The following is a 17,988-nucleotide window of genomic DNA, read 5'->3' as shown; positions in this document are numbered from 1 at the left end:
CCCCCCTCTCCATCCCCCCATTGCATAAAAGGAGAAGACAGGGAGAAATCCCTTTGGGCTGCGTCAAAATTTGCTCACACATACTACCTCACCCCCATCCCCCCACCCATTCCACCTCATGCATCACAACATCATCCATATTCAACCATTCTCCATTTACTCCTGTCTTCTGTCCTCTCCCGTCCTTCCTCAACAGACATTCCCCTCTTCCCCAAAGCCCCCTTCACCCCATCCATCCACCTCATCCTTGGACGTCCCCTCATGTTCACTCCCTCCACATCTGCCTTCCATACCTCATTTACTAGTCTTTCTTCACTCATTCTTTTCATGTGTCCAAACCATCCTAATACTCTTTCATCAACCCTATCTCCCAACTCCCTTTCCACCCCTGTTCTCCTCCTCACCTCCTCATTTCTCACTCTATCCAGCCTAGTAACCCCCATCATACTTCTCAGACACCTCATCTCAAACACATTCAAACTCCTTCTCTCTTCCTCTCTTATGTTCCATGTTTCTTCCCCATACAGTGCTGTTGGCACAATCACTCCTTCATTTAGTCTCCTCTTAGCATCCATTCCCAAATGTCTATTCCTCATTACACTTTTTAATCCACCAAGGCATTTACTCGCTTCTCTCAATCCACATTCTACCTCCACCTTCACTCCACCTTTTCCTGCCACATTTGCACCCAAGTATCTAAAACTATCTACTTCCTCCAGTCGCTCTCCCTTAATGCTCACTTCCAGACTACTGCCACTTTCACCCCTTGTACATCTCATCACCTTACTTTTACCCACATTTATCTTTAGCTTTCTTCTATCACACACACTCCCAAACTCTGTCACCAACTTCCTCAATCCCTCCTCCAATCCTGCCACAAGTGCAGTGTCGTTCGCAAATAACAGCTGGCTCACCTCCCACTTTTCTCCATTTTCTTTAACCATCTCCAATCCCAGACCCACTACCCTTGCATTTACCTTTCGCACTACCCCATCCATGTATAAGTTGAACAGCCAGGGTGACATAACGCATCCTTGACGAAGTCCCACCTTTACCTCGAACCACTCACTCTCTCCATTTCTAATCCTGACACAAACTCTACTACTCCCATAAAAACTCTTGACAGCTCCTAGAAGCTTTCCTCCTATCCCATATATCCGCAAAACCTCCCATAGTGCCTTTCTGTCTACCCTGTCGTAAGCCTTTTCCAGATCCATAAAGGCCCAAAAATCATCCTTCCCCTTTCCTATAGCTTTCTCACATATCTGTCTTACCACAAAGATCTGATCTACACAACCTCTACCCGTCCTAAATCCACACTGTTCCTCACCAATTACTCCCTCTGTTCCTCTCCTAATCCTCTCAATCAAGACCCTCCCATAAGCCTTCCCAACAACACTTAACAAGCTAATCCCTCTGAAACTACTACATTCACACTTGTCCCCTTTTCCCTTGTAAAGAAGAACTATACAGGCACTCCTCCAGTCCTCTGGCACTCTACCCTCTCTCCAGCAAACATTAAATAACCTCACCAGCCAGTCCACTATCAATGTACCTCCTTTTTTTTTTAGACATTCTGCATGGCATCCATGCCTTACCTGCTTTCATCATCTTAACAACTGCCTTCACTTCATCCTTCCTTATTTCTCCTCCATTTTCCTCACTCATCACGGTCATTTTCTTAGCATTTCCCACTGCAGCTATCTTTCCCTCCCTATCCTTCACATTTAGCAACTCCCTAAAATACTCTGCCCATCTTCCCCTTACTGCCTTCTCTTCCATCATCATCTCTCCATCTGCACCTTTTACCTTTTCTTCTCTACTTGATTCGCCTCCTCTATATATACATGACTTTAAGAAAAAACTGGTTGCGGAAAGATACAACAGGGGGTCATTACGAATATAGCTCTCCTCCCAAATGAAGAAACAGGGATGGAAGAGAAATGGAATATACAAAAAGAAATGTACAATGAGGGAGTGAATAAATATGTACCACAGCAAAAAATGGAAAGAACATACATAAAAAGCTGGTACAACAAAAGGTGTAGTGAAGCTAAGGATAAAAGAGACAAAGCTTGGAAGAAATGGAAAAGAGACAAGAAAACAAGCAAATGGCAAATGTACATCAAACTAAGAAATGAGTATGTAAAAATACGCAGAGATGAAAAGAGAAACTATAAAAAATATATATATATATATATAAATGTAAGGAAGAACCCAAACTATTTTACAGGTATGTAAATGGCAAACTGAAGAACAAACAAGAAATAGAAAAGCTGTGCCAAGGTAAACATGAATATACAGAAGAACTGGAAATGGCTTGATACAGGTCTTTAAAATTCTAAAGGGAATTGACAACATCAAAAGTGACAAAATTTTCACACTGAACAAGAATCAGACAAGAAACAATGGTCTCAAACTGTCCAGAAATAGATTCAATTTGGAAGTGGGTAGAAACAACTTGCCAACCGTGTAGTTAATGAATGGAATAAACTTCCTGCAGAGGCAGTGCAATGTAGTTCAGTTCGAAGCTTTAAGAATCATTTAGATAAACACCTAAGCAAGATGTTGTAATGGTTATCATTTATTTTATATTATTTGTTTTTGTTTTATCATTTGTCTGTTTGATTCTCATCTATTATTAGTTATATGTCAATTTATTATTATTTATTATTTACCTGTTTGTTTATTATCTAACTATACCTATGCATTTATTTATGTATTTTATTTGTTATTTACATTATTATAGTTTTTATTTGTTCATTTTTATTATGATTTTTTTTTTTTTTTTTTTTTCTCCATCCAACCTAGATATGGACCAAAAGGTCTCCTGTCAGCATGCTCTGCCTTTGTAATCCTTTGTAATCCTTTGAACAACCATTTCGAATCAATATTCACAATAGAAAACTCAACTAACTGTGAGGAAATAGAGAGAGATCCCCTCAATGAAAGAAATAATTGTAACACAAAAGGAAATCAGCGACCAAATCAAAGCCCTTGACGTCAGAAAATCACATGGTCCAGACAGAATTGCAAATTGGATACTGAAAGAATGCATGCAAGAATTAACAGTCACAGGACTGAAAGAAGGCAAACATTGTACCAATTTATAAGGGAGGAAACAAGGAAGACCCATCAAATTACATACCGGTCTCCCTGACAAGCATACATACATACTATATATACCAAGGCTTTTTCCCCCTTACAAGGGAGGTAGCCAAAAAGGAAAAGGCATAAAATCATTCCCACCCATTCCATCCCTGACAAGCACAGTAGCAAAAATTTGCGAAAAGTTGTCAAAAATAGATGGGTTAAACATTTGGAAGAAAAAACTATACTGAATCCTAATCAATTTGGATTCAGACAAGGAAGATCATGTACAACAAACTTGATCTGTTTCTACTCAAGATTGATAGACAATACAAGAGATGGTTGGGCAGACTGTGCCTTTCTGGACCTACAAAAGGCATTCGATAAGGTACCACAATAAACTAATAAGGAAGATAGAATCAATAGGTGGCATCAGAGGAAAATTATTGGAATGGATGAAAGACTTCCTGACTGGGAGAAAAATGAGAGTAGTAATTAGAGACAAATTCTCAAATTGGGAAGAAATGATAAGTGGTGTCCTGCAGGGATCAGTACTGGCCCCGATCATGTTTGCTATATACATAAATGACATGGACGAAGGAGTAGAATGTTATATGAATTTCTTTGCAGATGATGCAAAAATACTAAAGAAAGTAAAAACAGAGGAGGATTGCAACTCATTACAACAAGACTTGGACAAGATCTGGAAATGGACTCAAAAGTGGGAAGTGAAATTCAATATCAAGAAATGTAGTATAATGGAATTTGGAAAAAGTAAAAACAGAATATCGAGAGATTATAAGATTGGTGAAGAAGAGGTCAAAAAAGTAAACTCTGAAAAAGACCTTGGAGTGATGATCAGCAAAGACATGACACCGGATAAGCATATCAATAAAATAGTCGGAGAAACCTATAATTTATTGAGGTCAATAAAAATGGCATTTGCCTATATGGATGAGGAAATTATAAAAAAAAAATAATAATAATAATAATAATAACTACACTAATAAGACCAAAACTCGAGTATGCAGATGCAGCAACACTATGGACACCCAGTACCAAAAAGAATATAAAGAAGTTAGAAAGAATACAAAGAGCAACAACAAAGCTGGCACCAACTCTTTTCAAAATGACATGTGAACAAAGACTGTCCAAATTAGAATTAACAACTCTGGAACAAAGATGGGAAAGAGGAGACTTACTAACTATCTATAGAATTATGAAGAGAATGGAACTCTTAGATAAGAATGACTTATTGAAATGGGACAATGAAAAAACAAGAGGACACAAAAAAAAAAAATCATTACAGAAGAGATCTGAAAAAAAATAGCTCCCCACACAGAATGATAGATACTTGGAACAAATTGGACAAAGAAACAGTGTGTGCAAGCACTATTCAAGATTTAAAGAAAAAACTTGATGCTGAAAGATACAAAGATGGGTCACCACGAGCATAGCTTCCTTCCCATATAATACAACAAGGTAAATACAAAATACAACTAGGTAAATACAAGAGATTCCTTTGGGGAGCCTTGGGGGTCAAAGGTCAAGGACAGCTGTAGTACAAAAGTACTATCATTCTTCTATGGGTGGAGATATTTATACTCTATACAGAGGAATAATGTGTAGCTCTGGTCCATGTGTCCCCCAAAACAGTCCATAAAGTATTGGCTGAATGTTACCATGTAGTAAATACTCCAATATGGTAGGGGCTTAATTGAGATGATTATGAGGATGACAGAGAAGAACTGTGTGAGCTTATGAAAGAGGATGCACAGATAAAAAAAATTGTAGTAAGGATATGTGAAGGTTTTGGCTAAAGATAAGGTCTTTGTGCTTTTATGGATCTAGAGAAGGCTTATGACGGGGTGGACAGGAAGTTCTCTTTGGAGGTGTTGCAGATGTATGAGATAGAATGGAAGTCATTAAGGGCTGTCAGAAGCTTTTACATGAGTAGTAGAGCTTGTGCTAAGGTCGGAAATGGTGAGAGTGGGGGATTTGAAGTGAAAGTGGGTCTCTGCCAGTGATGTGTAATATCACCATGGTTGTTCAATATGTACATGAATAGGGTAGTTACAAGAGGTACATGCAAGGGTGATGGATATAGGATTGGAGATGACTAATGAGAGTGGAGGGAAGTAGGAGGTGAGCCAGTTGTTTGCTGATGACACTGCACTTGTGGCTGTGTCAGAGTTAGGTTTAAGGCAGTAAGTGATGGAATTTGTAAGGGTGTGTGATAGGAGAATGTTGAAAGTAAATATTGGTAAATGTAAAGTAATGAGATGTACAAAGATTAAGGGTGGCACTGCAATCCATAATCTATTCCATTATAGTTACAACAGTGAAGCATATGTTTCATTCACATGTTACTATGTTAGCTGATGGGGTTAGGGATTGGGTTGAATTAAGAAGTTTGATTGTAGTTGTAGATGGATATTCTTTGTAGATGGATATTCTTTGCATATATTTTGTATCAGGTTTCAATCTTTTTATAATTTTTGCCTCCAAGATAGTAAGACTGGTCTCCTACACTTGGGGGGCCCAATATCAAGACTGCAACAGCTAAATTTGTTGTTCTTAAATATATAAAAATTGCTTTCTTCTCCATTGTCAAACAGGTGATAAACATTCTGGATATATATTCTGCCTCACTCTTGTTCTGGTAACCAACTCTGGGAATCTGTTTATGTTTGACCATAATGGTTTGGCATCTTGGGAATCTTGCGACCTGTCCTTAATTTCCTCCATTTTACTTCAATTTTACACTTTTCATGTTATGTGTGTGTGTGTGTATTTACCTAGTTGTACCTTAGAGGAAGGGAGCTATGTTTGTAGCGTCCCATCTTTGTATCTCGCAGTGTCTAGTTTGCTCTTAAATTCATGTATAGCTTTTGCACACACTATTGTTTTGTCCAGTTAGTTCCAGACATCTACCACTCTGTGTGGATTTTCTCTCTCTCTCTCTCTCTCTCTCTCTCTCCCCTCAGGTTTCTTCTATAACTGTCCTTTTTGAGTTTCTTTTCATGTTCCCTTGTAATTCTTTTATCCCAATTTAGTATGTCTTCTCTATCAAGGACTTCCATGCCTTTCATGATTCTGTAGATCATTAGCAAGTCTCCTCTTTCTCTTCTATGTTCCAGAGTTAGTAATTTCAGTTTTGACAATCTCTCCTCATATGACAGTTTTGAAATTGTTGGGGCCATCTTTGTAGTTCTCTGGATTCGTTCAATTTTCTTTATATTCTTTTTGGTACTGGGTGACCATAGTGTCGCAGCATACTCCCATCTAAGCCTTATCAGTGTTACTAGTATTTTCTTTACCATTTCTTTGTCCAAGTAGGTAAAAGCCACCTTCATTGATCTTAGCAAGTTGTAGGATTCTCTGACAATTTTGTTTATCTGTTTATCAGGAGACATGTCATTTATGATGATTATGCCCAAGTCTTTTTTATATCCCACTTTCTTGACTTCCTTTGTACTAATTTTATATTGTCCTGATATTCTTTTTTTACTTTAACAAATTCCATTATGCTACATTTCTTGATGTTGAAGTCCACTTCCCACTTCAGATTCCATTTCCAAACCTTGTTCAGATATCTCTGTAACAATTAACATTCTTTTCAGTGTTCACTATCCTTAGCAATTTTACTTCATCTGCAAAGAAGATCATGTAACATTCCACATCTTCATCCATGTCATTCACATAAATAGCAAACATTATCGGAGCCAATACTAATCCCCGTGGAACTCCACTAATCACCTGTTCCCAAGTCGAACTCTTTTTTTTCTCTGAGCACTACCCTCATTTTCCTTCCATGCAAAAAAACCTCCATCCAGTTCAGTAATTTACATTGTATCTCTCCTATAGAGGGAAATAATGAAGAACCATTGAGACTAGATTTAGTATTTACATCAGAGCCTGAAATTGTAGATAAAATTGAATACAAGACACCAATTGGTAAGAGTGACCACATACTACTTGAGCTTGAACTAAAAGAGGAAATAATTGTTGGAAGAAACAAGAAACAAAGAAAAGGAAGATGGATGTATAACAAAACAGCTTTCAAAAAGCTAGTTGGGAAAAATTCTTTAATGAAGAAACACAGGTGGAAGAGAAATGGACAATTTTAAAAGAAATCTATAATGAAGGAGTTGACAAATATGTACCAAAACAAAAACAGGAAAAGGTGTATATTAAGTGCTGGTACAACAAGAAATGTAGTGAGGCAAAAGATAGAAGAGACAAAGCTTGGAAAAGATATATATATAAAAAAAAAAAAAAAAAAAAAAGTGGCAAATATATATCAAACTAAGAAATGAATATGTAAAAATATGCAGGGAGGAAAAAAACAACTGAAAAAGACATAATAGACAAATGTAAAGATCAACTTAATTGTTCTATAGATATGTGAATGGTAAACTAAAAAATAAACAAAAAACAGTAAAACTGTGTCAAGGGAATGTGGAATACACAGAGGATATAGAAATGGCTGAAATTATGAACAAACATTTCAAATCTGTATTCACTAAAGAAAATATACACAATTGGAATAAAGGAAGGGGAGAAAGATCCCCCAATGAGAGAAATAATTGTGACACAGAAAGAAATAAGGAACCAAATAATGAACCTTGATGTCAGAAAATCACACAACCCAGACAGAATTGCAAACTAGATACTAAAAAAATGTATAGATTAACTAATGGACAAAATATATAAGATAATAGAGTGCTCACTCAAAGAAGGGAAGGTACTGGAAGACTGGGAAAATGCCAATATCATGCCAGTATATAAAGGGGGAAACAAGGAAAACCTAACAAACTATAGACCAGTCTCCCTTACAAGTACAATAGCCAAGATTTGTGAGAAACTTATCAAAAGTAGATGGACTACATCTGGAGAAGAACAATATACTAAATCTGAGACAATTCAGATTTAGACAGGGAAGATCATGTCCCAGAAATTTGATTTGTTTCTATTTAAGGTTAATAGATATAATACAAGAAAGGGACGGATGGGCAGAACTGTGCTTTCCAGGACTTAAAGGTGTTTGGTAAAGTGCCACACAAAAAATTATTAACAAAATTTGAAACCACAGGAGGTATACAAGTAAAACTATTGAAATGGATGGAAGATTTCTTGCATGGAAGAAAAATGAGTGATATATATACCAAAGGCTTTTTCCCCCTACATGGGGGGGGTAGCCAAAAAGAAAAAGGCATAGAAACACCTCCCACCCATTCCATTTCCTATATATTCCACTCCCCTCCACCCTCCTCCCTCCCCCCCATCTTGGCACCTCTTGGATGACAGGTCATCCTTGCATCCTGTCCATCGCCCTGGGTCAGAAGCAGTATTACAAGATAAAAACTCTACTTGGGAAGAAATTATAAGTGGAGTCCCACAGGGTTCAGTACTGGCTTTGATAATATTTGCTATATATGTAAATGACATGGATGAAGGCGTAGAATGTTACATGAACTTCTATGCAGATGACGCAAAACTACTAAAAGTAAGTACAGAAGAAGATTGTGAATCTATACAGAGAGATCTGGACAAAGTTTGGGAATGGAGTCAGAAGTGGGAAATGGACTTCAACATTAAGAAATGTAGTATAATGAAATTTGGAAAAAGTAAAAAAAAGAATATCAGGACAATATAAAATCAGTACAAAGGAAGTAAAGAAAGTTGGTTCCGAAAAGGACCCAGGAGTAATCATCACCAAAGACATGTCCCTAGGCAAGCAGATAAACAAAATAAAGAAACCTACAATTTATTAAGATCAATAAAGGTGGCTTTTAATTACTTGGATGAGGTAATGGTAAAGAAAATACTAATCATACTGATAGGACCAAGATTGGAGTATGTGGCGATACTATGGACACCCAGTATAAAAAAGAATCCAAAGAGCAATGACAAAGACAGCCCCAACACTTTCAAAACCGACATATGAGCAAAGATTGTCTAAACTGGAACAACCAACCCTGGAACAAAGAAGAGAAAGAGGTGATATGTTGGCTATTTACAGAATTATGAAAAGTATGGAAGTCCTTGATAAAGAAGACTTATTAAATTGGGATAGAAGAAAAACCAGGGGACATGAAAAGAAACTCTAAAAGGACAGTTGTAGAAGAGATCTGAAGAAAAACAGCTTTCCACAGAGAGTGGTGGATGTCTGGAACAAATTGGATGAAACAATAGTGTGTGCAAACACCATACATCAATTTAAGAACAAACTAGATGTTGTGAGATACAAATACTGGACACCACAACCATAGCTCCCCTTCTCGTATAATACAATTAGGTAAATACGTGGCAGAATTCTTTCCAAAGTAGCATCATTTCTCTATGAGTAGAGATTTTTTCTAACACATACAAAATGATGTGTGGCTCTGGTCCATATTGGATGTAGACTTGGAATTTAAGAGGGACAGAGAGAATTTTATATGTTGAAATGAAATATCTGAAAAATATGGTAGGGGTTACAAGGTTAGAGTGAGAAATGAGGACATGAGGAGAAGGGAGGGGGTGGAAAAGGAGATGGCAGATAGGCCTGATGAAAGAATATTGGGATGGTTTGGACAGATGGGAAGAATGAGTGAAGAAAGATTAGTAAAAGAGGTGTGGAAGGCAGAAAGGGATGGAATGAACTTGAGGGGACAACTGATGATGAGAAGGACGGGGTAAAAGGGGCCTTGAGCAAAAGAGGAATGTCAGTTGAACAGGGAACGAAGAAAGGAATAGATGGGGTGAGTGGGGAATGGCTGTGTATAGATGATACTGTGATGCAAGGAAGGGAAGTGTGGGGGGGGTGTAGGGAGTGGTTCTGTGTAAATGATATTTAGACACAGCCTGAAGGGATTTCTCCGTGTACTATATTTTCTGCATTAGGGGATGAAGAGCAGTGTCTCTGATTAAGTGAGGCAGCCTTGCTATGGATGTACCATGTCTTGCTGGATTGTTTCTGACCCTGGGCAGTGGGTAGAAGACAAGGAGCTAAGATGAGAAGGAGGAAAGTGTGGTGGATGGGAGTGGGTGCATGTCTTTTGACTTAGCTACCTCACTTTTAAAGGGGAAAAAAGCCCTTTTCTCCATCAGTTAAACAAGCAAGGGAAGGGATTGGGGATGGGTGATGGTAGTGGGGAATGGTTGTGGGTGGATGATATTTTGATGCAGCCTGAAGAGCTTTCTCCTTGTCCTCACTGTTTTCTGCATGTTGGGACAGAGAGGGAGGGGTCGCTGATTAAGTGAAGTGGTCTTACTGTGGATGTGCTGTGTCTTGCTGCATTGCTTCGGACTCAGGCAGTGGGCAGGAAACAGGGATGACCTTTCATCCACAAGTAGCTAAGATGAGGAGGAGGAAAAGATGGTGGATGGGTGTTGAATGGGTAGGAGTGGGTGCATGTGTGCCTTTGACTTGGCTACCTCCCTTATAAGAGGGAAGAAACCCTTGGTATATAGATAGATAGGATTTGAAGTCAGTGAAACTTGAGGCAATAGTTGATATTACTATATGCATACATTTTTTATGTTCTTCATTTTTCAAATGGAAATTTGGCCAAATCATGGATACATTTGCTTGATATTTCTTCTTTAATCTTTATAGTTTATGGAAGGATTTATATTTTGACTGATTAATAGAAGCACAAATAACCTACATTTGAGAGAGAATGTGGATTTGATGTAAGAAGTATCTATATTTTGACAATGAATTACAGAAGCACAAGTAATCCAGACTTGGGAGTAGATGTGGATGCTGAAGTTGGAGGAATATTATCCCGAGGTCTTGATCGAACCAATTCCATGAGGACAGGTAGGATTCTGATTGAAGCTTTATATTGTTTGCTAATTTGACGTTTAAGATTTGGATGGTGTATCTATGCAGAAAGTGTTCCAAAATTGGAAAAAAATATTAACTAAGTTAATAATAATTTTTATGCTGTTTATCTGGGAATTATATTTTTCATTTATCAGATATTTCAAAAATAAAGTTTAAGAATTAATTTCCTATGTAGGCATGGACAAGTACACTTGTATATTAACAAAATCTTATGAGAAGGCCACTTTAGCATCAAAAAAGAAAAAGAGGGATAAGTAGGCAGCACCATTGATGTGAGTTTTCACCCTTTGAAAGTTATGCCATAGAACTATCAGATTCACTATCAGAGTCCTCCAGGCTTATATATGACATATCATCATCACTTGAATCACTATTTGTGTTCATTGTGGTCTAATAGTATGGGAATACCCATCTTTGTAAGTTTCTTGTGGAAAGAGTCAAGGCAAAAAAGAATCTAGGAGGAAGACTCCAATTGGAGTGCAACAAATGGGAGCAAAAACAAGATCAATGGTTGTAGTAAGCAGTCCTTGTCCTCAAAAAAATGCAGACGAACAAAAAAATACTTGCCTAAATTTTCTTTGTAACTGCTAGGCAAGCACTTTTTTCATACTGTTGGAATTGAATCATGACACAATAAACAAATATGTCTTTTTTCTTTAACATGTGGATATTACAAGAGACCTACCTGTCTCCTTAATATTAAGTACATACATACATATAGTAAGTGGGAGATATTAAATTGTTTCCACCTTTTTATGCAGTTGTCTTGTCTTTGTTGTTTAGTACATCATCATTGAGGAGTGCAAAATTTGAACTTCAATTTCTCATAGGTGCACATTGTTTTAGCGCTCCTCATTTCGAATTTAGGCACATTATGGCGCGTGTGCAAAAATGTGCACCTTAAAAGACAAGCCTTGAGTACAAAAGTGGAGGTGTTAGCATTGAGTAAAACTAAACTGAACATACATACATATACCAAAGGCTTTTTTCCCCCTACACAGGGGATAGCCAAAAAGAAAAAGGCATAGAAACCACTCCCACCCATTCCATTTCCTATATATTCCACTCCCCTGCACCCTCGTCCCTCACTCTTATCTTGGCACCTCCTGGATGATGGGTCATCCCTGCATCCTGTCCACTGCCCTGGGTCAGAAGCAGTGTCACAAGACACAGCACATCCACAGCAAGGCCGCTTCATAAAATTGGCGACCCCCCTCTCTGTCCCCCATGCAGAAAAGGAGGAGACAGGGAGAAATCCCTTCGGGCTGTGTCAATTTTTTTCTCATACATACTTCCTCACCCCTCATCCCCCACCCACTCCCCCTCATGCATCAAGCATCATTTATACACAACCCCTCTCCAGTCACCCCTATCGTATGCCCTCCCCTGTCCTTCCTCCACAGACATTCCTCTCTTTTGTAATGCCCCTTTCATCCCATCCATCCATCTCATTCAAGGATGCCCCCTCATATTCACTCCTTCCACCTCTGCCTTCCACACTTCTTTTACTAATCTTTCTTCACTCATTCTTTCCATGTGTCCAAACCATCCTAGTACTCTTTCATCAACCCTATCTATCAGCTCCCTTTCCACCCCTGTTCTCCTCCTCACCTCCTCATTTCTCACTCTAGCCTAGTAACCCCTATCATACTTCTCAGACACCTCATCTCAAACACATTCAAACTCCTTCTCTCTTCCTCTTTTATGTTCTATGTTTCTGCTCCATACAGTGCTGTTGGCACAATCACTCCTTCATATAACCTCCTTTTAGCATCCATTCCCAGATGTCTATTTCTCATTACACTTTTTAATCCACCAAGGCATTTACTTGCTTCTCTTAATCTACATTCTACCTCCACCCCCACTCCTCCCTTTCCTGCCACATTCGCACCCAAGTATCTAAAACTATCCACTTCCTCCAGTCTTTCACCCTTAATGCTCACTTCCAGCCTGCTGTCACTCTCTCCCCTTGTACATCTCATCACCTTACTTTTGCCCACATTTATCTTCAGCTTCCTTCTTTCACACACCTTCTCAAACTCTGTCACTAACTTCCTCAATTCCTCCTATGATCCTGCTACAAGCGCAGTATGATCAGCAAACAACAACTGGCTCACCTCCCATTTTTCTCCATTTTCTTTAATCATCTCCAACCCCTGACCCACTACCCTTGCATTCACCTCTTGCACCACCACATCCAGGTAAAGATTGAACAGCCAGGGTGACATAACACATCCCTGATGAAGTCCCACCTTCACCTCAAACCATTCACTCTCTCCATTTATAATCCTAACACAAGCTCTACTATCGTAAAAACTCTTGACTGCTCTTAACAGCTTTCCTCCTATCCCATATATGTACAGTACCTCCCACAGTGCCTTCCTGTCTACCATGTCGAAAGCCTGCCAGATCCATAAAAGACCAAAAAACATCCTTCCCCTTTCCTATAGCATTCTCACATATCTGTCTTACTACAAAGATCTGATCTACACAACCCCTACCTGTCCTAAACCCACACTGTTCCTCACCAATTACTCCCTCTGTTACTCTCCTAATCCTCTCAATCAAGACCCTTCCATAAACCTTCCCAACTACACTCAACAAGCTGATCCCTCTGAAACTACTACATTCACACTTGTCCCCTTTTCCCTTGCAAAGCGGAACTATACAGGCACTCCTCCAGTCCTCTGGCACTCTACCCTCTCTTAACATACATACATACATATACCAAGGCTTTTTCCCCCTTCCAAGGGAGGTAACCAAAAAGGGAAAGGCATAAAAACACTCCCACCCATTTCATCCCTAAATACACTCCACACCCCTCCCACCCTCCCTCTCATCTGAGCACCTCCTGGATGACGGGTCATCCCTGCACCCTGCCCACCACCCTGGGTCAGAAGCAGTGTCGCAAAACACAGCACATCCACAGCAAGGCCGCTTCATTTAATCGGCGACCCCCCCTCTCCGTCCCCCCTTGTATATAAGGAGAGGACAGGGAGAAATCCCTTCGGGCTGCGACAAAATTTACTCACACATACTAGCCCACCCCCCACCCCCCCGCCCATTCCTCCTCATGCAATCACAACATCATCCATATACAACCATTCTCCACTCACCTCTGTCTTCCATCCTCTCCCTTCCTTCCTCAACAGACATTCCCCTCTTCCCCAAAGCCCCCTTCACCCCATCCATCCACCTCATCCTAGGACGTCCCCTCATGTTCACTCCCTCCACATCTGCCTTCCATACCTCTTTTACTAGTCTTTCTTCACTCATTCTTTCCATGTGTCCAAACCATCCTAATATTCTTTCATCAACCCTATCTCCCAAATCCTTTTTCACCCCTGTTCTCCTTCTCACCTCCTCATTTCTCACTCTATCCAGCCTAGTAACCCCCACCATACTTCTCAGACACCTCATCTCAAACACATTCAAACTCCTTCTCTCTTCTTCTCTTATGTTCCACGTTTCTGCCCCATACAGTGCTGTTGGCACAATCACTCCTTCATACAGTCTCCTCTTCGCATCCATTCCCAAATGTCTATTCCTCATTACACTCTTTAATCCACTAAGGCATTTACTCGCTTCTCTCAATCTACATTCTACCTCCACCTTCACTCCACCTTTTCCTGCTACATTTGCACCCAAGTATCTAAAACTATCCACTTCCTCCAGTCGCTCTCCCTTAATGTTCACTTCCAGTCTACTGCCACTTTCACCCCTTGTACATCTCATCACCTTACTTTTACCCACATTTATCTTTAGCTTTCTTCTATCACATACTCTCCCAAACTCTGCCACCAGCTTCCTCAATCCCTCCTCTGACCCTGCCACAAGCGCAGTGTCGTCCGCAAACAACAGCTGGCTCACCTCCCACTTTTCTCCACTTTTTTTAACCATCTCCAATCCCAGACCCATTACCCTAGCATTCACCTCTCGCACCACCCCATCCATGTATAAGTTGAACAGCCAGGGCGACATAACGCATCCTTGACGAAGTTCCACCTTTACTTCAAACCACCCTTAAACAAACATTAAATAACCTCACCAGCCAGTCCACCATAACTGTACCTCCTTTCTTCAGACATTCTGCATGGCATCCATCCAACCCAGGTGCCTTACCTGCTCTCATCATCTTAACAGCTGCTTTCACTTCATCCTTTCCTATTTCTCCTCCATTTTCCTCACTCATCACTCTCATTTTCTTAGCACTTCCCGCTGCAAGTACCTTTCCCTCCCTATCCTCCTTCACATTTAGCAACTCCTGAAAATACTCTGTCCACCTTCCTCTCACTGCCTTCTCTTCCATTATCATCTCTCCATCTGCACCTTTTACCTTTTCTTCTCTACTTGATTCGCCTCCTCTTTCTCTTTTAATTTCCTTCCAAAACATCTTTTTATTACTTTCAAAATATTCTGTCATACTCTTACCCCATTTCACATCTGCTCTCCTCTTTGCTTCCTTTATCTTATGCTTAACTTCCCTCCTCTTTACCTCTCATATGATTCCCTAGTCCTAATTTGTAGCCAATCTATGAATGCCTGCTTCTTCCCTTCTACACCTTTCTTTGCTTCCTCATCCCACCACTCACTACTCTTCCTTTTATTTCCTCCCGCCCTCCTTGTTCCACTCACCTTCTTTGCACACCTTATGACTCCCTCCTTGAACCATCCCATTCCTCCTCCACTCCTAGTTCTACTCTATCCTTTACTCCCTCCCACTCCTCTTTCAGCTTCCTCTTAAAGTTATTCTCCTTTTTTTTCTCATTTAAGTAATTCACTGTAAGTACTCCCTACCTTCTGCCCTTTTCCTCTTTCTCCACCTATTCTCCACTCTCAATTTACCTTCCACCAGGAAATGATCTGATATTCCCCCACTCTCTCCCCTTAGAACATGTACATCCTTAACTCTTCCTACCATATTCCTGGTCACCACTATATAGTCCATTAACACTCTATCTGCCACCCTTCCATCCACCACCCTCTCCCATGTGTACTTATGCATGACTTTCTTCCTAAACAATGTATTTGCTATCATCAACTCTCTTTCAAGACACATCTCCACCATCAATTCTCCACTACAATTTTTACCTGGAACTCCATACTTCCCAATCACTCCATCTGTTGGTTCATTTCCTTCCCTAGCATTAAGGTCTCCCAATACAACTACATTGACATTTCTCCCTAATCCCTCTATGCACTCATTTTAATCTACCTAAAAAGCCTCCCTTTCATCTACACTCTTCTCACTACCAGGCCCATACACACTTACAAAAACCCACATCTCCCTTCCCAGCTTCACCTTCATCCACATCAACCTTGATGAAACCTCCTTCCACTCCACTACCTGCTTACTTATCTTTTCACTTAATAATATAGCCACCCCTTCTCTCCCTCGTCCCCTCTTCACTCCTGAGTACCTCCCAACTACACTCCCAAACTCACAGTTGCCCTTTCGTTTCATTTTAGTTTCACTCAAAGCCAGCACATCCATCTTTCTTCTCACAAACATACTGCCTATCTCTTCCCTTTTACTCACATCTGTACCACATCCATGCACATTAAAAGACCCAAACCTTAGGGTACTGGTTGGAAAACTCCCAGACCCTCATATGCCTTTACTTCTTTTGTTTAGGAATGTCCCCTTTTGGGGCTACAGGTAATAGGACTACTGATACCATCCCTCTTCCTGTTTTTTGTCGCCTTTTACGACTCAAGTGGAAAGACTTGGTGGTAGCATTCTCTTCCCCCACCACAAAGGAAGAGATAAGTTTGAATTTGAGAGTGTGGTAGGCAGGGTGTTGAGTGGAAAGATGATAATGATGATGTTCCCTAGACTGTCTGGCCAAGCAGTCCCATATCCCTGAGGAACACCATGGTTGGAATGAGGTTTACCCATAAATTCCATTCAGAGTATGTTTTATTGTTGGGATGTGTAATTGTGTACAGCACAGTCTTCCATAAAGTGTTAACTATTATGGGATGAAGTGTTACATCCTGGACAGATATCTGCAATGCATTCATCCTTCCACCTCTGGTAATTTAGAAAGGCTGGATGGTGGCTGTACCACAGCCTGGCCAGGTGGACTCTGTCCTCTTGGGGGGAGAGAGGATTCAGAAGGATGGATGTCAATCAGGAGGTCTGGCATATTTTAGAGTGTTGTCTTTCAGTCTGTTGTTGGAGCAGTGAGCAGTATGATTATGGATATTTACCTAGTTGTATTATATGGGAAGGAAGCTCTGCTCATGGTGACCCATCTTTGTATCTTTCAGCATCAAGTTTATTCTTAACCCCTTCCATACGGTGACGCCTACATAGGCGTCATGAGGAGCAAGTGGGTACGCGAGGATGCCGATGTCGGCATCTTGATTATATTTATTGTAGTTGCACCTGCGTGAAGAATGGAGAAAAAGTGGGTGGTGAAGAAAATGGAGAAAAGTGGAGGTGAGCCAGCTGTTGTTTGAGGACGACACTGCGCTTTTGGCAAGATCGGAGGAGGGATCGAGGAAGTTGGTGACAGAGTTTGGGAGAGTGTGATAGAAGAATGTTGAAGATAAATGTGGGTAAAATTAAGGTGATGAGATGTACAAGGGGTGAAAGTGGCAGTAGACTGGAAGTGAGCATTAACCCCTTCCATACGGTGCCGCACACGTAGGCGTCATGAGGAGCAAGTGGATTCGCGACGCTGCCATATCGGCGTCTTGATTATATTTATTGTAGTCGCCCCTGTGTTTTTACATTCTCCCAAATGCGCCCTTAATCCCATTCTCTGTGGTTTTCAAAATTCGCGGGTGAAAGAGAGAACGATCGATATAAGCGGCGACTATATTTTATGATGCGAATATTATTTCGTTACGTCGTACGGCTGGCATTGGCTGCTGCCCGCGAGATTTAAGTCCCGTATTGAAGTGGTTAAGGGAGAGCGACTGGAGGAAGTGGATAGTTTTAGATACTTGGGTGCAAATGTGGCAGGAAAAGGTGGAGTGAAGGTGGAGGTAGAATGTAGATTGAGAGAAGCGAGTAAATGCCTTGGTGGATTAAAGAATGTAATGAGGAATAG

The 17,988-nt window shown here is 40.3% G+C and overlaps 1 protein-coding gene across 10 annotated transcripts in view; it reads left to right on the top strand.

The window, feature by feature from the left end:
• Zir (dedicator of cytokinesis) overlaps window positions 1-17,988 on the top strand; it is a 661,124-nt gene that overhangs the window by 237,911 nt on the left and 405,225 nt on the right. For all 10 annotated transcript variants that reach the window (XR_012967574.1, XR_012967573.1, XR_012967577.1 and 7 more), the window contains one exon: window positions 10,806-10,900. Coding sequence is in view for 2 of the 10 variants with exons in the window: in XM_076207846.1 (XP_076063961.1) it covers window positions 10,806-10,900 (95 nt within the window). In the remaining 8 variants the exon portion in view is untranslated. The remainder of the gene's footprint in view (window positions 1-10,805; window positions 10,901-17,988) is intronic.

The sequence above is a fragment of the Oratosquilla oratoria genome, chromosome 24, assembly GCF_046742065.1.
Source record: "Oratosquilla oratoria isolate Oo_2021 chromosome 24, ASM4674206v1, whole genome shotgun sequence".
In the NCBI taxonomy this organism is placed as follows: Eukaryota; Metazoa; Arthropoda; class Malacostraca; order Stomatopoda; family Squillidae; genus Oratosquilla; species Oratosquilla oratoria.
The sequence above is the reverse complement of the archived record's forward strand: the minus strand, read 5'-3'. Positions and strand labels throughout refer to the sequence as shown.